This window comes from Schistocerca gregaria, chromosome 9 (assembly GCF_023897955.1).
Source record: "Schistocerca gregaria isolate iqSchGreg1 chromosome 9, iqSchGreg1.2, whole genome shotgun sequence".
Taxonomy (NCBI): Eukaryota; Metazoa; Arthropoda; class Insecta; order Orthoptera; family Acrididae; genus Schistocerca; species Schistocerca gregaria.
Window position 1 is genome coordinate 176,209,844 of NC_064928.1, and position 23,916 is coordinate 176,233,759.

A 23,916-nucleotide genomic window follows, 5' to 3' on the forward strand; every position below is an offset into this window, starting at 1 on the left:
TGTTGAATAAATAAAAGTTCTATAAGTAAAACAGAAATTCCTGTAACTTTTTGATCACACCTCGTATGCAGTCATGGAAGTAAGTACCGTGTTATATGCTCACACCATGTACAGTGTGGCTGAGTATGTATTGGCCGTACTGTAAATCCCATAACAAGTTCCATTAGTAATACTTGTGTAACAGATTCCATTTGCATCCCTGGTGTCAAAAATACATATCAGTTTAACACAAGTGGAATATAAATGTTCTCGTTTTGAGTCATGAGGCAGACTGTGCTAAAGCTTTTCTCTCTCATATTCTCAGGCATTAAAATGTAGTAACACAATAATTATGGTAATGTTCAATTTTCTAAGTGTGTGTGTGTGTGTGTGTGTGTGTGTGTGTGTTTTTTTTTTTTTATCACAAACCTGACTCTGTAGTGGATCACACCTCCAGTTTTAAAAGGAAGCCAATGGCCTGTCTGTTAATAAACAATAAAAACTGCTCTCATTTGTGTACACATACTTATCCCAGTACAGCTAAGAACCCTTGTACCCATCCAGTAAAGGTTGGGAGTCAACCTGAATGTATCTTTTGGAACTTACTGTATCACAATATTTTGCCATACATTTTGAGCTTTTGGCCAAAAGCCCAGTTTCTACAGTACGCACGCACACACACACACACACACACACACACACACACACACACACACACACAAGAATCTCCTCCTTGTCAGTGTTTCCCTTACACTCTTTTCTTCACCAATTCTGCAAAGAACCTCCTCATTCCTTATTGTAATAAGTTAATTTGATTTTCAGCATTCTACTGTAGCAGGACATCTCGGGCACTTCGTTTGTGTGCTCTTCCAGCTTTCCCCCAGCCTATGACTATTCCTATTTTTAATGTTATAAGCATTATCATTATTTAAGTAAGGTATCGTCTGAAAAGCATTTTGTGTCTATAACCTTGGTCTGATGTAAGAGAGGATCTGAGGCCACTGATGTGTGCTTGTTAGTACAATTTGTCTTCATTACACTTTGCATCTAACCCTACAATGTAGCCTTATAGTGTAATTTACCAGAGGTTTCCTAACAAATGATGGGTTGTATAGCGTTTTTATGAAGAGTATTTGTTGCTTAAAATCCAATGCCACATTGCACGGTGAACAGCTCCGGTATCATTACCATCGACCAATGCATTATTACTAAAGATAAACTACCGTGCAGCAGTTGAGATCATTGTGATGCTTGTTAATTGTATCTACATCACTTTGTGTGTTACAGTGTAAGTCAGGCAAAAGATGCATCTACCAGTCGTGGCGCTGTGACGGAGACAATGACTGCCCGGATGGTTCGGACGAACTGAACTGTAGCTCCGCCGGTATGATACCCACAACTGTAGCTCCAATTAGCCCAGAGGTAAGTTGGATTTTTATAGATGCTTCCTTTTTAACTTAATATATATTGTGCCTACCACTAATGGAATCGCTATAGTTGTTAGGTGAGAGGAAACGAGTAGGTGGTCAGTGGGAAGGTGTGCAGTAGGAAGAGGCAGTACCCCTTGTGGTGCATCAGCCAATAGGATAATTCTGTTCTTCAAATAATAAATTTAAAAAAAAATTATATGAAAACACCGCAAGAAATAAATGCTCTAACATAAATGGAGATGTTAGTGAAGCTTGCAGGTTCCTCTGCTGTATATGACCATGAACACCATATGCGCAGTGCTCTCAACACATTGCAAGTGTGTTGCATTGGAGCTAAGTGAAAATTTTTGGTGCTCGTATGGTGAGTGCTTCCTTGACCAAGGTAGCTAAAGTATTAAGCGCTTCAAGAGGCACTATGTCAAAGATTTATACTGCTTACAGGTAAAGAAAGAAAGAAAGAAAGAAAGAAAAAATTGGCCACTAAATGTCAGTGCAGACGTGTGTGTGTGGGGGGGGGGGGGGGGGGGGTTGAGAGGACGACGATAAGAGGATGACAGGTACAAAAAATCATGGCAGAACTGAGGGTCACAATCATGAGCCATCTCAGCACCAAAACAGCAGGAAGGGAGCTCCTTAATGAGAGTGTTGCTGGGCGAGTTGGAATTCTGAATCACTCGTCAGTGTTGCAAATGCTTGTAATAGGAAACTTAGATTAATGATCAATGGGAGAAAGTCGTTTTGTCAGATACATCTTGTTTCACACTGTTTCCAAATTCTTGCCGCAATTATGTCCCGAGAATGAAACAGGGTGGAGATGCAGTGATGATTTTTGCACTGTATCGTGATATTCTGTGGTTACTCTGCAAGCATGCATTACTGCAAAGAATATGTGACTATTTTGGATCATTGTGTCCATCCCATGCTACAGTGTCTTTTCTCGAATGGTGATCTTGTGTTCCAAGACAACAGGCTCCCCGTCACACAGATCGCATCATCCGAGACTGGTTTTTTAGCACATGGACGAGCCGTTTCATCTCCCTCGGCCACCGCAGATGCCAGATATCAATGCTGTTGACTGTTTGTCATCTGCGTCGGATAGAATGGTGTGCGATTGGTCGCTAGCCACCTCAGGTGTTGTTACCTGATCTTGCCACTATTTTGCAGGAAGAATGGTGTAAGACTCTCGTGAAACCCTTATGGGACCTGTATTTATCCTTTCTGAGATGACTGGAAGCTGTTTTGAAAGACAGCAGGTTCCCTACACCGTGTTAAGCATAGTGATGAGTTATGTTTTGGCTGGTTACTTATTGTTGTTCGCTCCCTGTAACTTGTGTGTCTGCTTTTGGGTGTATCTTACACAAGTGTCATATATGTCCACACATGTACAGTGTTGGCAATTTTGGAATTGTATGTTCTGCAGAAATGATTAGCGTTTCAGTCACCTTGGTTCAGCATGTCTCCTGCTACCTGGGCCCTGATAACTTGTTCCATGCAAGATGGCAGCCAAGTGTATAAGATGCAAATGGCATCCTGTGGTATAGTCACCAGTGATGCATTCACCTGGTTCCAAAGTTCTTCTGTGGTGGTTGGCCTGTTCCAAAGTTCATCTGTGGTGGTTGGCTTTGGGACACAACACTGCACCCGTCATTGCACCATACCCCACACATTTTTGATTCCTGACATGCCTCGTTATCTGCTAGGTCAGGGTAAAAGGCTGACATCCTGTGACACCGAGAAGGGACATGTTTGTGCAGCAACATGTGATCATGCATTGTCACACTGAAAAATGGAATCTGGGATGTTTTGGAGAAAGGGTGTGGCAACTAGTCGCAGAATGTCAGTCACATAGGTCACACTGGTCACAGTGCTCTGGACATGCACCAGCTGTGATTTATGGTAGTACCCAATAGCACCCCACACCATAAGGCCTCAAGCTGGTTCTATACGTCTTGTGCAAATGCAGTCACTGTGATGCTGCTCCCCTGCCTGTGGCGAACTGAAATGTGGCAGTCATTTTCAAATAAACGGAACCTGGATTTGTCTGAAAACACTATCAGATGCCATTCCTGCCTCCAATGAAATCATTCCATTAACTATTGCCGTCTAGCACGTTTCTGCATATTCGTCAAAGGTAGGATGAGAAGCATATGATACGCACATAACCTGTGCCATAATAAACGGCAATTGACTGTCGCCCCTGATATTTTACGGTATGTTCCACTGTTGCGCCAGAGCTGAGGAGAACGCAGATCTGTCCTGCAATGCCGTTTGGATGAAGTGTCAATCTTCTTGGGTGGTGGTCTCGGTGGTGCAGCCTTCCGTGAACCATTCAGCACACACCCATTGCACTGCTGCACTTTGTCTCTCATGAGCAGCAATTTACTGGATGGTTGCATCACATTCTCTCATGCCAATAATGTGCCCTCTTTCAAACTTACTGATTTGACTGTGCAGTTTATGCATACTTTTGTGAGAAATAGTGCACATCAGTTCAAAGTCACACTGATGTGTTACCTTCGGTTTATAGCAACAATGAGAGCCACAGGTACGTTTTACTGATAGGAGGTATTGCGCTGCGATATCGATGTTGACCTGGAACATGCAGGGGTGACATGGTTCATATGCTTACCATTTCTACAGAACATACTAATGTGTATGGCCAGTGAAAATAAATGTTCTATCTCTAGTAATTAAAAGTGTTGTGTTTTTTCTTAACATGAGTGTAAATCAATCTTTATTCAGATACAATTGTTTGGTACCAGTCACCTTCAAAGTAATCCCCCTACAGCTTCTACAGACCTCACGAAATGCTGCTACCACTGCTGAAAGCATCACTGGAAAGATTCTTTAGGTATTGCGTCCAGCTGCTCCACCTGCATAATGTCTTCCCCATTCTGAAACCTGATCTCTTTCAAAGTCTTCCTCAGTTTAGGGAAAAGCCAGAAGTCATTTAGAACTATGTCAGATGTATAAGAAGGCTGATACATAACAGCCATGTGGTGGTTGTTCAAAAAACTTTGACTTAATTGAAGTATTAGCGGGTTGCATTGATGTGGTGAAAGTATCAGCTGCCTGCTGCACCAATGACATTGTTCCACTTTTATGTCATTTTGCCCACAACACAAAATGGGACTGCTTGTTTCCACAGTCCTAAAAAATAAAAAAATAAAAAATCGCCTTTCATGCACACTACAGATATAAAGACTATGCATGCCTCAATATCATTGTTGGTTTCAACAACAAAAACTGGGTCGGATTCTTTCTGAGCAGCTCTCGTACAACATCTGACAATAACAGACTAGGTTGGTTGTAAAAGGCAAGTGCATTGTTGATGTTCGGAGCATTTGATCTGTGTGCGGGCGAGTGTGTGCACGTATATGTTCGCCTAGGGGTGTGTGTGTGTGTGTGTGTGTGTGTGTGTGTGTGTGTGTGTGTGTGTGTGTGTGTGTGAGAGAGAGAGAGAGAGAGAGAGAGAACACACACTCTAGCCCCTTGTCAAAGAATTTCTTCCAAAAGCTAGCAAGTTTTCATTCTCTTTTATGTTTGCCTGCTGATTACACACTATTCTGTGACCGGTCTCCAGTACTCCTACATTTTTCATTCGGCCAGAACTTTTCTTTGTTTGGACGTTCGGCGGAGTGTGACAAAACAATACTTCTGCACGAAGCAACTTTTTTTGGACTTTTACTGGTAAATAATCTGTGGAAATGTGCATGGCAGAAAGTGTGATGAACTATAATGGTGAGTAACAGTTGGATAAAGTATGGAATCCTGAAGTGTTCAGAATTTCCTCCATATGACGAAGACTGAGTATGCTGATGGCCACGGCAAGTGGCAGCTCTGTGGACCTTAGAGTTCTGCATTCCGCCAGTGAGGGCAGTGTCTGCCATGTAGTATGGTTAGTCAGTCACCACAATCTGAGTGCATAAGCAAAATGCACACAGCGGGTTAATGAGTTGTGAGATGGGAGAACTTCCTTTCAGTCTTCGATTGTTCGCATAGTTGGCAGGTGCCCAGTCCAAATATTGTGGAGTGTCATAGATGATGACCAGCTATAAGCCCGAAACGTCTTAGAATTATGTTAGTCTATTAGCCCTTTCACTGCTGTGGATGTGCTCTTTGCATTCCCTACTGAGGCGGCTTTTGTTAGTACTGTACTGCTTGCCATATACTTGTGTGTGTACTGAGAGACTGCATTCCATCTGATAAGTAATACTTATTGTCCAGTTTTTGGAAAACTGTTAGGTGAAAAATGTGATTCTTGCTCATCTTACAGTCTGTTATCTTCACTCGCTAACTATCTGTATTTCTTTTTATTATCCATCATACTTACTGCGCTGCATCAAATTTAGTGCAACATTGCATGAATTTTTATAGAATTTGCAGAGTTAAAAGTGCATTGTGTGAGCTTTGCATGTGGTTAATTTTAGCTTACATATTGTAGTGAATGGAATACAGATAAGATGTTGCAATTTTATTTAAAATTGAAAGCAGAACAATCTCATTTTACTCTTGAGTTATTGGTTTTTATATCCAAAGGATGGTTGGGCGTGACACGCCCATTTGTGTCCTCGTGTCTCACGAATCGTGATGTCATAACAATGGTCATGTCACATTAATAATTCAAGACACCAGAATGAGGTTTCTTGGAAATGGTAGTGCACAATGAGGTGCACATACTGTATGGTAAATACTTGAAACTTTTTTATCCACAGAGATGTGGAAGCAACTGATCCACAGCAGTGAGAGGTTGACAGCTCAGGACACATTCAGATGTCTGTGGCACTGTTGGAAAATTGAAGCAGCACATATACACATGCACCAAACCTAGATGTTTCATTAAATCATCCAGCAAGTAAACAGTGTAAAGTCAGAATTAACTCATTAAGCGCACTTAGTTTGGAAGTAAACTGTGCTAAGTGATCATTGATGTGGTTTTAAAAATAAAATTGTGGTTAGAATTTACAGCTTTAAAAATTTGTCACTTACAAATATTTGAATACAATGACATCTTGATTTACGTGAATAAAAAAGAATTACCTTGGATGTACTTAAGGTATTTACTTTATGGGAAATAATTGAAACTTACTGTGCTGTTTCTCAAAACAACCTGCTTGTCCGTTACCATCTTTACAATTGAGGTCTTCAAATATTTCCATCACTATTGAAGATATCAAAACAATTTTTTCCAACTGCACTGATATTTCAACATTGGCTACTTTTTAATGGTATATTTCCAGTGGTGAACATGTGTCAGTGTAATTTTGTACTTACATTTGCTCCCGGAATATTGGGAAAATACAAATCGTGAAGACTGCCAGAACAAAATTGCCATATAGTAAACATAATTATAATGATGCTGATAATTATTATCACTATTACAGGCTGTGCTATCAGGCTTGGGATTCACATTCCTTGGCTTATCTGGAAATATTAGGTTGGTGCATAAGTTTGTAGCATTTTTGTTTTGCATTCATGGCGGGCCGCATCAAACCAGTCAGTAGACTGATGACCAAAAAAAAATTTTAAAAAAATGTTGGTATTAAGATTGCTATGTGTTTATTGATTGTCGTTTTTTTTATTTGAATTTATGTATTGTCATTTTATCATTAGGAGATAGAATGGAGCTGTGTACCCTAGAAAATGGACTGCCAAGTCGAGAAATAAGAACATTTCCAACATATTCTTCTGTTTGAGTTCAATAGAGGAGTGACAGCAGTAGAGCCAGCGAGAAACAATGGTACCGTGTATAGGGATAATGCCATTGGATAGAGCATGACAAGAACATGGTTTTCTCATTTTAAGGTGGTTTAATGACCCATATCAGTGTACTTGAGAATTGGCAAATGTTATGAACTGTGATCATTTCACCATTGTGCTACTTATGCATGCGATGGGAAAGGTTGAAAAATCCGGTGTATGGGTACCACATTCTCTAAGAAAAAATCATAAAAATCTGCTGGTTACATAAGTGCATCTCTACTTGCTCATTGTCATTTTGCTCGTGGACAACACAACGATTCCTCTCCTGTATCATTACTGGTGACAAGAAATGTCTTAATGCTAACGCAGGCAAAAGAAAGGCATGGTTGAGCCCCCCCCCCCCCCCCCCCCCCAAAAAAAAAAAAGCAGCTACTCCCTGTACAAAGTCCTATGCGCATACATAAAAGGTGACGTTATACATCTGGTGGAACAGGAACGGTGAGGTGTACTATGGATTGCTTCCCCGAGGTGTAACCATCACTGCTGACATTTATTCTCGACAACTGAGACGTCTTGCAGATGTAGTCCAAGAACAATGACTAGGTGGTCCACAATGACACCAGACCACATTCTGCTAAACTGACAAAAGACTCTATACATGAGTTGAGTGAAGAAGTCATTCCTTACCCAGCTTATTCACCTGATCTTGTGCTCTCAGATTTTCACCTTTTCTGCTCTGTATCAAATACCCTTCAGAGATCGTCTTATCCTGCAAAAATGCACTTCGAAGATAACTCTACAAGTTGTTTGCCTTAGATCCAGGTGATTTCTACAGCCACAGAATAGGAGTTACCCAAGTCTTGGCAGATTGTTGTAAATAGTGAACAAGGATATATTATTGATCGCTAATGTCTCTTATGTTTATTTAATTTTTAGAAAAATGCTATGGACATGTGCACCGACCCAATACCCATGTGAGATACTATTGTAGCTTAGTATTTCAGAAGACAAAGTTGTAGGCATTAATCATACAGCACAGTACCTGCCACTCACTTTGTGTACCGTGCTTCTGTATAAGTTTGTCTTGACATTCTGATTGTATTAAAAATGTTCTTTTGGGGACCATCTGTTTTTCCTTCTGTCTCTTTTTGCAGCACCAATTTTTTTTCTCAAGTTGTAATGCTCTGGTAGAATGTACAGCACAAAAAATGAAGTGTGTTAGTTGTATGACGATGTCTCGGCCAATTCTCAGTTTTATAATAGTCTTTTTACGAATTTTAACTGAATGTTTTCTTCATACAGGCTTCGTGTTCGGAGTGGATGTTCAAGTGTAATGATTCGGGCAAGTGCATTCCCTACTGGTGGAAGTGTGACAGGGTGCCTGACTGTGTTGATGGATCAGATGAGTTCGGTTGTAGATTTACGCCGAACCCTCCGACAGACACTTCTGAACACGTACCGGATTCCACAGAAGGTCCAAGCTGCCCTAAGCAACACTTCAGATGCTCTGCAGGTAGGTAACTATAAATCCAATTTTGACGAGCTGTGCATTTACTAAGTGTGTCAACAGTTACTATGTTCTCTGCGACGCTGGTCACCAGTATCTTTAATTGTACTCAGCTTGTTGGATAGTCACATATAAATGTTGCATCAGCCTTCTGCACAATGTAGTTTTTTTTAATATTTGTACCCCCCAAAAGGTGTTTCACCACTGCTGTGGCAAAGTTAAGGCAGATTGTATTTCATGGTCTGGAGAGTTATTATGTGCTTAGTAAGTGGATAAAGGATGGAAAACATCCACCGTGGTTTAATAACAAAATTTGGAAGATGCTGAGAAGATCATATGCATGAAGCATATGACTACTATCACCATCACACCTAGCAAACACCCCCACAATTGTTTCTGCGGCAGAAAATGTGATCCCTCGCTCTTAAGTGTGCCGGAGTCATAAGGCAGTCCCTTGGTGATCGCTGCAAGTCGCTAAAGCAATTAAGGAACGTGAGCAAGCTCTTCAGTGGCATAAGTGACACCCTCCCCTGGAGCACCTCATAGCCTTTAAATGGCTCCGTGCCCGTGTTTGCTACCTTATCAAACAACAGAAGAAGGAGTGTTGGAAAGGTGACATATGGCACCCACTGTTGAGATGTATCTCTCCCAAGTCTGGACGAAGATCAGATGTCTTTATAGGTACCAGGCCCCAACAGCTGCCCCCTGTGGTACCTTAAATGGCGAGTTATGTACCGATGCAAACGCAATTGCCGAGCACTTTGCTCGAGCCTCTGTGTCTGAGATTTACCCCCACAGCCTTTCGCACACTCAAACGGCGGCTGGAAGGGAGCTGCAGTGAATCCTATAACGCCACATTTACAGAGTGGGAGCTCCTCAGTGTCCTTGCACGTTGCCCCGACACAGCTCCTTCTGCCTGATCGCATCCACAGCCAGATGATTAAACATCTCTCATCTGACTAAAAGCGACATCTCTTCATCATCTTCAACCAGATCTGGTGCGATGGCATCTTTCCGTCGCAGTGGCAGGAGAGCACCATCATTCCGGTGCTCAAACGCGGTAAAAAACCCACTTGATGTAGATAGCTATCGGCCCATCAGCCTCACCAACCTTCTTTCTAAGCTGCTGGAATGTATGGTATGTTGGCGGTTGGGTTGGCTCCGGGAGTCACGTGGCTTGCTGGCTCCATGTCAGGGTGGCTTCTGCCAGGGTCACTCTACCACTGATAATCTTGTGTCCGTTGAGTCTGCCATCCCAACAGCCTTTCCAAACAACAAGACCTGATTGATTGCTGTCTTTTTTGACGTACATAAAGCATACGACACGACTTGGTGACATCGTATCCTTGCCACATTGTATGAGTGGAGTTTCTGGGGACCACTCCTGATTTTTATCCAAAACTTCCTGTCGCTCCGTACTTTCTTTGTCCAAGTTGGTGACTCCCATAGTTCCATCCATATCCAGGAGAATGAAGTCCTGCAGGACTCTGTATTGAGTGTGTGTGTATTTTTAGTGGCCGTTAATGGTCTAGCAGCAGCTGTCAGGCCCTCCATCTGACCTTCTCTGTATGCAGACAACTTCTGCATTTCGTACTGCTGCTCCAGTACTGATGTTGCAGAGCGGAACCTTCCGGAAGCCATCCACAAGGCGCATTCATAGGCTCTAGCCCACAGCTTCCAGTTTTCAGCCACAAAGTCGTGAGTCGTGCACTTCTGTCGGCATCGTACCGTTCATCTGGAACACACACTTTACCTTAATGACAGTCCACTCACTGTAGTGGAGACATATCAATTCCTTGGACTCGTTTTCAATGCTCAATTGACTTGGCTCCCTCATCTTCGTCAGCTTAAGCAGAAGTGCTAGGAGGACCTCAATGCCCTCCATTGCCTGAGCAACACCAACTGGGGTGCAGATCGCTTTACACTGCTGCAGCTCTCCAGAGCCCTTGTCTAATCCTGAATTGACTATGGGAGTGTGGTTTATGGATTAGCAGTACCTTCAGCATTGCATTTACTCGACCCTGTGCACCACTGTGGAGTTTAATTAGCGACAGGAGTTTTTAGGACGAGTCTGGTGACCAGTGTATTGGTGGAGGCTGGTGTCCCTCCACTGCAGATTAGATGTGCGCAACTGCTCGCCAGTTACGCAGCACACGTTCATAGTTCCCCTGAGCATCCGAATTACTGTCCATTGGGGTTCAAACCGCACAATAACCCTGGGTTCGGTGTGGGGCGGCAGCAGTGGAGGGAGTGGACTGCTGTAGCCTGTTGAGGGTTTGTGAACCACAGAGGGCTATGGTGGGGACAAAGCCTCCCCAGTTTCATATAATACAATACAGTAGGGCAAGAGAACTGTTCTGTACTCGGAAGACTTGTGTATAACTGGGAACCTGAAAAATTCACATTAGCATTAAATGTGAATTGTATGTCAAAATACGAAAATGCGAATTTATCTAATAAATACTACCTTTTACGAATAAAGATATTTTTGACTGCAATATGGGATTGCAAGCAACTGGTGCACTGTACTGTTCTATCTATAATCTACTGATTATTCTATATAAAAAGTTTGTCTATTGCTTTAATGGACTAATGGCAATAAAATTATTGTATTTTATGAAAGAAACAATGTATGTTTGTATGCAAACTGAAGTTGGTATTGTGCAGACACTTTAAGGTGGCAATTTCAGGTAGTGGGAGTTTTGAACTGCGGTTGCATGCTGTTCCCCAGAGGTCTAAACTCCATCATTTACCATGTTACTGACGCCGACAAACCATTGCTTGCAACTGTTACTGAATGTTTGCACTGCTTTGCATTAGTCTTCGTTTTCTTTTCTTATCTTGAAGTGAGAGAAGAGAATATAGTGGGACTAGGGTAAATTTCCCACATCATCATAACGAATAGACATAATCACTATGAACATGTATCAGTTGTGCTTTTGCACAAAAACAAAACACGGATGTAGACTACCCATAAATGGCAAGTGTGGCCTGATTCCCTACAGTGCTCCTGCCCATTAGATGATCAGAGTTCTCATTTGTTTTTAGAGGATCCATTGGGTAGCAAAACTGTGAACACTTATTCTTGAAGTATCTTCCTTTAATTATACTCCCACATGGGAAAAATATATTAAAAACAAAGATTCCAAGACTTACCAAGCGGGAAAGCGCCGGCAGACAGGCACAATGAACAAAACACACACACACACACACACACACACACACACAGAATTACTAGCTTTCGCAACCGATGGTTGCTTCTTCAGGAAGGAGAGGGAAAGACGAAAGGATGTGGGTTTTAAGGGAGAGGGTAAGGAGTCATTCCAATCCCGGGAGCGGAAAGACTTCCCTTAGGGGAAAAAAAGGACAGGTGTACACTCTCGCGCGCGCGCGCACACACACACACACACACACACACACACACACACACACACACACCCATCCGCACTGTCTGCTTGTGTCTGTGTATGTGCGGATGGATATGTGTGCGTGTGTGCGAGTGTACACCTGTCCTTTTTTTTTCCCCTAAGGGAAGTCTTTCCGCTCCCGGGATTGGAATGACTCCTTACCCTCTCCCTTAAAACCCACATCCTTTCGTCTTTCCCTCTCCTTCCTGAAGAAGCAACCATCGGTTGCGAAAGCTAGTAATTCTGTGTGTGTGTGTGTGTTTGTGTGTTTTGTTCATTGTGCCTGTCTGCCGGCGCTTTCCCGCTTGGTAAGTCTTGGAATCTTTGTTTTTAATATATTTAATTATACTCCTATACTCATGTGTATACTGGAATTAATTAGTAACAAACTGGACAATTGCTCGTTACTATAAGACAGATATGGAACAGCTATAATTCACAATAAACATAAATGACCCTGTGGATGACATCGGAAGTTCACTGAGGCTTTTTGCAGATGATGCTGTGGTGTATCGAGAGGTTGTAACAATGGAAAATTGTACTGAAATGCAGGAGGATCTGCAGAGAATTGACACATGGTGCAGGGAATGGCAATTCAATCTCAATGTAGAAAAGTGTAATTTGCTGCAAATACATAGAAAGATAGATCCCTTATCATTTAGCTACAAATAGGTCAGCAACTGGAAGCAGTTAATTCCATAAATTACCTGGGAGTACGCATTAGAAGTGATTTAAAATGGAATGATCATATAAAGTTGAGTGTCGGTAAAGCAGATGCCAGACTGAGATTCATTGGAAGAATCCTAAGGAAATGCAATCCGAAAACAAAGGAAGTAGGTTACAGTACGCTTGTTCGCCCACTGCTTGAATACTGCTTAGCAGTGTGGGATCCGTACTAGATAGGGTTGATAGAAGATAGAGAGAAGATCCAACAGAGAGCAGCGCGCTTCGTTACAGGATCATTTAGTAATTGTGAAAGCGTTGCAGAGATAATAGATAAACTCCAGTGGAAGACTCTGCAGGAGAGACATTCAGTAGGTCAGTACGGGCTTTTGTCAAAGTTTCAAGAACATACCTTCATTGAAGAGTCAAGCAGTATATTGCTCCGTCCTATGTATATCTTGTGAAGAGACCATGAGGATAAAATCAGAGAGATTAGAGCCCACACAGAAGCATACCGACAATCCTTCTTTCCATGAACAATAAGAGACTGGAATAGAAAGGAGAACTGATAGAGGTACTCAGGGTACCCTCCGCCACTCACCATCAGGTGGCTTGCAGAGCATGGATGTGGATGTAGATGTAGATGTAGATGTGCTTCCTGAAAACTTTTGTGGCATGTGTAAATTGTCTCAGTTACATGAAAGTAATAATATTCAGTTACCAAAAGTTGTTCTCTGAGTTGTAACCATAAGTCTATACAGTGGGCCGTAAACGAGTTTACGACGACACCTTAAGAGTTGACCGGCTGTAGACATCCATGTGAATTCATGTGAATCCAGGGCAGGTTGCTAGTGCATGTGTAAAAAGCATCTGAAGTTCTGAACATCCAAAATAAAACACTTAGTTCTACATGTGGGGTGAAATATTTTTATGGCCATTAGGCTGTGGTCCAACGTATATTTTTGTCTCTCCTAATGAACAGACAGCATCAGAGAGTCTGAAGACTCGGATAGCAATTTGACTTAAACAAGCATTGTGACCCAAACTGTCCTTATGTACCCATGCATCAGATTGGTACTTGAAACCACGGAGTCGCATAGACGTATGTTACAGTGCTGTAGTGAAGAAAAGTTCGTGCTATTTGCTTTATTTAGCATTGAGGCCCACAATTTGTCTAACTTTAGTCCTCTTTTTTTTATCTGTTAAAGGTGGTTTGAAACTAGACAAGTTCTGGGTCTTAAATAAAACTGCGCAACACACGTTGGAGTGACTCTGCGATCTCGAGGGGCCGTCTGATGATGTGACAACCTGACTGTTGCTTGGATACTTACAATCAATTTAGCTTGCTGATCTTATCTAAGTTTGAATCCACTATCTGGGTCATTGTAACCTGTGACAGTGTCTACAGGATTAGGAGACAAATATAAGGTTCAGAAATATGCCTTGGACTACACCTTAGAACACACACAACGGAATTAGACACTGACCCAAGTATTGACCTAAGGCTGCATCGTATGATCACATATTAGTCTTACAGAGTGTATGCTGTAATCACCATATGGTTTGTAACACCCTTTAAACTTGGTGATGTGTGCAGCATACATCGTGTGTGTGTGTGTGGGGGGGGGGGGGGGGGGGGGCGCAGTGTGTTTTATCAGCAGTATTCAGAACTTCAGGTGGTTTAATAAAATACACATTGTAGTCATTTTCAGTTATACTATGTAAGAAATGTACGGTTTTAAGAAATACAGTCATTAAATATGCCCGTTTAAAGTTAGAAGCACTTCACAAACTAAATTTCTAATAAATTGGCTCCTGTTAAAAGAATTTTAATCCGCTTTCCTTTTTTTGCAGGCGATTGTGTCTTGCAGGCTTGGGTCTGTGACGGAGTTCCCGACTGTAGGGGCGGTGAGGACGAAGCAAATTGTGGCAGCTCGAAGCGGAGCTGTGGGCCCGACCAGTTCACCTGTCAGTACGATGGCAACTGTGTGCCACTCTCGCAGGTGTGCGATGGCCACCAGCAGTGCCCGGATGGATCGGACGAGTGGAACTGCCAAGCCGCCACTTCACCCAAGCCTCGTGAGTATCCGTACTGAGAATGTCACTGAGTTACTTCGAGCACTAGTGTAAAAAACGTTCAACGTTAGTCATAATATCTCAGACTTATTACATTTGAAAGGTAATATAATGAAGAGACATTTGTATTTGCTGGACTTTTATTGAATTTCAAATTATTTTTGTATTTATGATTATCAACAAGTAAACAACAAAGTGCATGAAGTGTAAATGTATGCCTGTCACGATTTCCACAATTCCTTATAACTGCAAGTGGACAAGGTACCGAGAATTATTATTCACCTGGCTGCTTTGACCTGCAGACAGATTCAAGGCCAACATACACACTTGGAAAGTCAGTATCAAACATCAATAAATCAAGGTGAAAATAACTTTATTCAGTAATACAACGAGTTACAATATGCCAGACTTTGAGGGTAATATGCAATTATTTATTGTACATGCTTTGGTCATCACAAGTTGCAAGATGATATTTTTTCATACAGTCATGGAAACCATAAATTAAAACTCCACCCACTACATCAAATGAATGCAGATTTCCTGCATGCATGAGGAATCTTCAGAGTTTTTAAGGAAAAACAAAGCTCATTGACAATTTAAGAAATTTCTCTATCTTCCAGCAGTTTGGATGCTAACTAGTGCAACATTCTCGTCAATGTTGGTGCTGAAAACCGACAATGCACAATTGAATTTTAATAGCATCTCCATGAGAAAAAAATTTTTTGTTCGTTGTCAAGTTTGAAGGCACTTGATAAGCTTTTTAACATGCCAGTAGAAATAAGTCATAATATTTGACGTAATAATAAAAATTAGTAAACAGCCAAATAACATTGTAAATTCAATAAAAGTTCTTGCAAATACACGTGCTTTTCATAATATTAGCTATCAAATGTAATACGTGTGACATAAGATGGCTACTACAATAAAAAAGAAAAGTGAGCTGGACTCAATCCAGTGATATGCCAATTATGGAGCTTGAACACTAAGCCTGTGACTGCCACCAGCTCAAGCTGAGATTTGCAGAGCACCGATACATCATTAGCATGTAAAACTCCTCCTAAGATTTTCTCAAAATTGCCTAAATTATACACCGTACAACTTGCCTATTATGTTGGACTAATGGAGTATAAAAAGTGTACAAAGATTGATCCGAATGTTCTGGCTGCCTCTAGTAAGTGTGTTGACTAGTGTTTTGACACTGTAGTTGTTGTTGCCTTCAGTTCGAAGACTGATTTGATGCTTATCTCCACAAAGTTCTGTCCTCTACTAGCCCCTTCATCACTGCATAACTACTGCAGCTTACATTTGCTTGAATTTGCTTACTTTATTCAAGCATTGGTCTCCTTGTTGTTCTGTCCTCCTACCTGCCCTTCCACTTACCTCCATTGCCAAATTCAGTATTCCGTGATGCCGGAGGTGCATCCTGTTCATCGATCCTTTCTGATAGTCGGGTAGTGCCAGAAATTTCTTTTCTCTACAATTCAATTCAGTACCTCTTGATTTGCTAACTGATCTGCTCATTTAATCTTCAGCTTCTTCTGTAGCACCACATTTTAAAAGCTTCTGTTCTCTTCTTGTCTGAACTTTTTTCATTCTCATTTCACATCCCTACTGTTCTACACTCCAGATAACTACCTTCAGAAATGTCTTCCTGCCATTTAAATTTATGTGCAGTGTTAACAAATTTTGCTTTTTCAGAATGATTTTTTGTGGTGCTGCTGAATTTGCATTTTATATCCTCTCTACTTCAGCCATCATCACTAATTTTGCTGCCCAAGTAGCAGAACTCTTCTACTGATTCTAGTGTCTGACTTCATAATATAATTCTATCAGCACTGCTTGTTTTACTTGTATTATTGTTAATATTGTTAGCTTTTTTCAAGACACTTTCCATTCCATTCAACTGTTGTTGCAGTTCTTTTTCTGTCTGACAGAATTACAGTGCTATCAACAACCTATAACATTTTTATTTACTCTCTGTGACCTTTAATTCTATTTCTAAATTCCTCCTCAGTTTCCTTCACAGCTTGCTCACTGTACAGATTGAATAACACAGGGGAAACACTACAATTCTAGCTTGTCAACTTCTCATCTACTGCTTCCTTAAGGCTGTAACATAGAACAAAAGGTGCAACATACCCAGTTCAGCTCACTGTAACACGTTCAGTAATGGAAATTCCTGAATGGAAATACATGTTGTAGGAGTGTGTGGGAATATGTGTACTTCACTGGAAAAAGAAAAAGCACTCAAAATCTAGTGTGAATACTATTTTCTGTTTTGTTTTTATGTGCAAGATGCATCAGTCTGCTTTAGGTGAGTGGCCGCCTTCCCTTATTTTACGTACACTGCTTGACAGTTGGTAAGGAATGGATACATAGTTCGACAGGAATACCCATAACGATGATGGACAACATGAAAAACAGTACATACTTGATAGAAGTGGAGTGGTATATGTATAATGGAAAAATGGTATAGGGAGCACCACATTGGAAAATATACACAAATAACATTCATCTGTGACACAGTTCAAACTATCAACATAAAAATCAATATTTGACTCTCAGTATGAAATATACCCTCCTAGGGCACTAAGGCACATTTTGCACCAAACTGTTGAGGAGTCCTTCGGGGATATTGTCCCATACTCTCTGAAGGCTGTGTTCAGTTCTTGCACACTTCAGGGATGGGATGTTCTTTGAGGAATACATCTGCCAAGAGCATACTAGGAATTCTATATATGGTTTTGGTCCAGGCAGTACACAAGCCATTCTTGACTCTCAATATCTTCACTTTCCAGTTATGTCAGACACATCAGTGGTCCTGTGTGGGTGTGCATAGCTGTCTGTAAACAGAAAGGCAGGATCAACAACATCCCAAAACAGATGGATATGATCCAGTACTTGTTCTGTGACAGTACTTTGCACAAAGACAGGCAGTGTTCGACCATTGTGCATAATGCCTGTTTACACAACAACATCATCTAGGCTGTACTGATGACTTTCATGAACATTCTTTGTTGTGTAATGTGTTCCCATCTTTCTCTAGTTATCAGTAACATAGTAAGGCTCTGAAAAATACTTTCTGACATTTTGAAAAGAGTTCTTAATAATTCTTTTCTTGTTCTATTTCAGCCATTGCACCTCCTATGTGTGCACCTGGATTCTTTCCATGTGATCTTTTACATTGTGTTCCTCTGACACAACGCTGTGATGGGTCCCAGAATTGTTATGACGGTAGTGATGAAGCTAACTGCACTGGCAACAATGTTTGGATACCACAAGTAAGAAATCTGATTTGTTACTGTATATTAGTTTGTGAGAACAAACTGAGCAAACCATAGGATGTGAGTAAGTCATTTTTCTGTCATATTGGGAGGCTAGTTTAATAAGGTATGTAGGAGAGCATATGGAATAGCTCATCAGGTAGTAAAGGCATGAAGATTTTTTTAAGTAATAAAATCTAGTGGCAAAGTGCATGCCTAGAAACTGAGAGGTCAGATGTTCGAATTCCAGTGAAACCACACAACTTTTCAGAGAGAAATGTAGCTTGACCTCTTAATGATGCGGAGATTAACCACAAATGATCTGTGTAGGCCTCTTTCCCCTCAGCAGGATTACTGGGCTAGGTTAGGGGGCCCGCAAGTTAGTAATGCATTAGTAATATGGCATACTTCAAGCCACATGAAGACATAGTAGTAGTAAATTACTATTATTGTTATTGTTATTATTATTATTATTATTATTATTATCATTAAATTCTGAATAACCCTATGAGGACATGATAAGACAACATTGTTTCTGCTTCTTTGTTTGAAACTCAGTTTCCTTTGGACCCACAATTCTTTCCTTCTTTGAGATGTTGTTTCTTTTCTTCTTGAGTGTCCACTTTGTTCCAGTTCCCTGTCCCCCTCCATCCTTAAGGCCTAGCTTTCCTGTTGCTTCTTTAAAAAAAAAATTCTAGTTTCTTATTGTGTCCACCTAGACAATCCCCTCCTCTCTCTCTCTCTCTCTCTCTCTCTCTCTCTCTCTCTCTCTCTCTCACACACACACACACACACACACACACACACACACACACACGGAATGCTCTTACCAACTAAAAAAACACATAGTGTGTGATTAAAGGATCCTCTACCATCTCTAGGTGTGTGTGTGTGTGTGTGTGTGTGTGTGTGTGTGTGTGTGAGAGAGAGAGAGAGAGAGAGAGAGAGAGAGAGAGAGAGAGAGAGAGAGATTTTGAAGCAGTGATGCAGGCTGCGAGTTGCACTGAGGTAGCTCATTGTTAAGAGCACTGTTTGTGAATGGCACAATCCTGGCAGAATCTTGGACAGGTGCACAGTTTTATGGGACAATCCATTTCAATAAAAACTCCACCACAGGATGAAAGTTTCATACTACATTTTAGTATTGTTTTCATTGTGGCACTGGAATTTAAAAGTGAAAACAATTTCTCTGATAAGGCTGAAATGTGTTTTTATGTGCTTTATGATCATGGCCCCCATGGAGCACCATTTTTTGTGTTTACTATTATCACATTTAAAATTGTACTAACGGTACACTGTCTGAACAAAACCATCTGGGCACCTCTAGACAATGCCAAATAGACACCTAGACTTCGTGAAAGGTGGGCCCGCAAGTATAAAAGGAGTCAAGGAGTGTTGTGTTGCCTGTACAAAAGTGGTAACAGCAGAATGAGATAGTCTGGAGACTTCTGACTTGAAAGTCTGGAGACTTCTGACTTGAAATGTGTACTAGTCATTGGATGACACCTGAACAACATATCCCTCAGCGACATTTCAACCGTTCTGAAGATGTCCAAGTTGACTGTCGGTGATGTGAATGTAAAGTGGAAATGCGAAGGAGCGACCACAGATAAACTTAGACAAGGCAGACCTCGTGTACTGAGGGATAGGGGTCTTCAAGCATTGTGAAGAGTGGCTGTAAAAAATTGGATGACATGAGTGGAAGAAATCACTCGTGAGTTTGAATGTGCCAGTTGCAGTCCAGCTAACACACTGGCTGTGCTTAGGGAGTCAGAAATAAAGGGGAACAATAGTCGAACTGTGCCTCATAAGCTACACATTTCTGTAGTCAGTGCTAAGCGACACTCGAGGTGGTGTAAAGAACGATGCTACTGCACAGAGGATGGCTGGAAATATTTGGAGTGATGAATATAACACACTCTAAGGAAATGCAATGGCAGGGTTTGAGTTTGATGAATGCCTGGAGAATGTTAACTGCCGACATATGTGTCATCAATAGTGAATTATAGAGGAGGAGGAGGTGTTACTGAAAAGGGGGGGGGGGGTGTTTCGTGGTTAGCTTGCTTTCACCTTACCACTCTTAAGAAAATGCTAAATGTGGAACAATATGAACAAACTTTACAGCATTGTGTACTGTGAACAGTAGAGGAACAATTCAGAGACAATGGTGGTTTTATTGGGCCAATAACATTCCTGAAATTGACTGGCATGTCCAGAGTTCTGACCTGTGCCCAATGGAACACCTTTGCGGCTAGTCAAAATTTTGACTTTGCTTCTTACCCCAGCATCCGGCGTAACTACTGCCTCGGGTTTCAGCTCTCCTAGAGGAATGGGCTGCCATTACTTGACAGACTTTGACACGTCATTGAAAGTGTCCCCAGCAGAGTTCGAGCCATCATAAAAGCAGAGTGTTGACGCACCCCATATTAATGTCCACTAGTAGGTGTTCGGATACACCACTATCAGATAGTATATTTGAGATATAAAAGAAATATTGCTTATCACATGGAATAGGAAAAACTGGAAGAGGTATGAGACAAAAGCACACCTTTAAAAAGCTCATTGAAACTCTAGTTCTTTCCTCATTTGTGAGATTTTTCATCAGGCTGATACAGGTGCCCCCATTATACATGACTATCAAACCTGGCAGTGCTTTGCAATTTGATAAATATGTTTGGTAATTGGGTATATGTTGCCATCTCCTTCTCCCCACCTGTCTATTGATTTCCTCCTCCTCCTACTCCTCCTCCTCCTCCTCCTCCTCCATTTGGCCCCTCCATCCCTCTCTGTCCATCCCCTCTTTCCCCCTCTCAGTGATCATTTCCTTCCTCCTCCCCCATCCCCTCCTTCCCCCAATCAGTGTTCATTTCCTCCCCCATCCCCTCCTTTCCCCTCTGTGTTCATTTCCTCCCCCTCCCTCATCCCTTCCTTCCCCCTCTGTGTTCATTTCCTTCCCCCTCCCCTATCCCCTCCTTCCCCCTCTGTGTTCATTTCCTTCCCCCTCCTCATCCCCTCCTTCCCCCTCTGTGTTCATTTCCTCCCTCCTCTTCCATCTCCTCCTTCCCCCTATACATTGTTGTTCCTTTCCTCCTCTCCTCCTCCATCTCCTCCTCTCTGACCTTGAGCCTTGTTTATTGTCTTTGCAAACTGAATGTTGACTGGGAATCGACATCTCCAAAAATGAATGGATAAACTGGTTCATATTATCGTTCTACAGGATATGAGAGAGGCCTTCCCAGTTGCCAGATCTGTCAGGATAGTATCTTCAGTGACAGTATTTCATATCGTTATAATCTGCAATCTGGCAGGATTACAAAGATTCAGATCATTCAGATTTTGTAGCCGAATTTTAATCATAAGCCAATAAGAAGTAAATACAACTTTCCTGTTATCTGTTAAAACTGAAAATGGGAAGAAAACTAAACAGCACTTAGTTGTGTATACAATTCTTATTTAAAATTGTTTATGAAGAGAGAGAATATATATGGGAGAAACAGTTTGTTTCATGGTTCAAAAGCCATTCTTTTGTAGTTAAAACTGACTGCCAGAAAGAAAGGGAAGCCACACATTCTCACAGCACAGCACAGCACTTTCTTTCTCAAAGTCAGTTTTAACAGAAAACCTATACATTGTTGTTTCAAAAAATGTTTAGCCTTTATCTGAATGTTTGACTATCATGTAAAAATTTAAAGTAAATTGTTCAAGAACAGTGCTAAAACTTATCTTTATGTATGAGATACAGTCAAATGAAAATGAGAGAGAGAGAGAGAGAGAGAGAGAGAGAGAGAGAGAGAAAAGTAAGTAAACTGTTTATTATTCCAAAAGTAATTACCATAACCATGAATACATTTGTCCCACTGTGAGAGAAGACAGTCAGTGCTTTAATGGAAAAATGTTTGCAGTTTCCTACCTAACCATGATTGTATCGAAGCATGCACCTCTTCGTCCAGAGTAAATTGATGGCCACAGATGTCTTTCTTCACTCACTCACTCACTCTCACTCACTGGTCATACCGGACTTGAGAGTCCATTACCGCAGCAACGTCCTTTTGCCATCTGTCTCTGCCTGGGGCTATTTTCTTCCATTCACCTTCAGTACCTAGGCTCCTCAAATCAGCCTTCACATTGTTCTCCCCACAGGACGTTTTCGCTCTAAGTGCACTAGCAGTACTCTGCGTGCTGCCCTGCCCTCATCCATTCGAGCTATGTGACCCGCCCATTGCAGCCTACGTGATTTAATAATACTGATTATGTTGGAGCTTGAATAGAGTTCGTAAACGTCTTCGGTATGCAGTTTTCACCACTCTCCACTAATGTCGTCCTTTTTTGTTCCGAAAATTTTCCTGAAAATTTTGTTTTCAAATACTTGAAACAGCTTTCCATTTTGCACAGTGAGAGACCAAGTCTCTCACCCATACAGCATAACTGGTAGAATAATAGTTTTGTGTATTCTAATCTTCAAATTCCTAGACAATATCTGTGATGAAAGTAATCTGTTAAGTGAGAAGTAGCACGCATTTCCCACCCATAATCTCTTCTTCAGTTCAAATTCAATCTCATTTCTTGAAGTGATGTCCACGCCTAGATACTTAAATGTGTTGACTTTTTTAAACTGCATGTCTCCAACTGTCTTTCTTGAGGTTCCTAAAAATATGGAAATTACATTGGGCGAGATTGACCCTTCAGGTCTCCCAAAAATCACGTGGGGCAAGACTGCGTGGAGGGTGTGTGTGGGCATCCCAGCATAATCGAAAGAACTCTGGCAACATGTAGGCCCACCCACATGTTGCCAAGATGGTTTGGAGTACATTGCAGAAGTTTTGCTGGAAAGCTGTTGTGTGCCCTGCATACAGTTCCTCTCTCCCCCCATGCAATTTCCATATTTTTGGACCCCGAAGAAAGACGTTTGTGGCTGTTGATTTGCTTTTCAACTCGTCTCTTAAATGCAAGCTTTGGTACATTTGTGGTTTCATAGGCAGCCGTAAACATTTTTCTGTGAAGATGTTGACTATTGTGCTTCACAGAGAAACATATATATTAACAATTATAATGATAACTTTTAAAATGTAGAGTTAGTTGCTGATGCACACAACATGTGGTGAAAAGACGATGTGGGTCAGCAGTGAAAATAGCTTGTCACCTCACACTGGAAACTGTATCAGACATACTAAAGCCATGTAGCAGAAACTACAGACACACGTGATGGCTCTCTCCGCAATATCCTTTCTTCCAGAAGTGATAGTTCTGCAAGGTTCGCAGGAGAGCTTCTGTGAAGTTTGGAAAGTAGGAGATGGGGTGATGGCAGAAGTAAAGCTGTGAGGATGGAGCGTGAGTCGTGCGTGCATTCCGGAAGGAAAAATTCTAACTACTGCTGAGAGAGAGAGAGAGAGAGACAGAAGAAAGCTCCAGCTTTGGGAACTGCTTGTGTTAGGGATGAAATAGGAGTAATTTGGATAAGATAAAGGAGGGAACAGATCTCTGGTTGAGAGGAACCAAACTGTTGTGAAGATCAGGGGAGGCAATGACCATTCTATGTCTTGTGTAACATTAAATCCATTTCCTATTATATAAGAAGAGAATTAAGTGAATACTAGACCATGGTTACCATTGTGTCTAATGAAGGAACACTTTTTCGCTCATTGGACACATTGGTAGCCGTGGTGTTTATATTCGCTTGATTCCCGTCTTATATAATAGGAAATGGATTTATTGTTGCTCAAGATGTAAAATGGTCAGTGCCTCCCATCCTCTTCCATTGTGGTCTACTACCAAACAGTGCAAAAGAGGTTTTCAGTAAATTGTGTACATAGATATAAACCACAGAGCTTTTGTAAAGAATTAGAGCTGTGAGAGCAAATATTTATAGCATCTTTTGTGACGTGTAGGCT

The 23,916-nt window shown here is 41.4% G+C and overlaps 1 protein-coding gene across 1 annotated transcript in view; it reads left to right on the forward strand.

The window, feature by feature from the left end:
- The window catches only part of LOC126291582 (sortilin-related receptor-like), a 177,820-nt gene that overhangs the window by 89,691 nt on the left and 64,213 nt on the right, over positions 1 to 23,916 (forward strand). Inside the window, 4 exon segments of the mRNA XM_049985115.1 lie at positions 1,267 to 1,401; positions 8,415 to 8,625; positions 14,544 to 14,768; positions 17,898 to 18,046. Coding sequence (XP_049841072.1) covers positions 1,267 to 1,401; positions 8,415 to 8,625; positions 14,544 to 14,768; positions 17,898 to 18,046 — 720 coding nt within the window.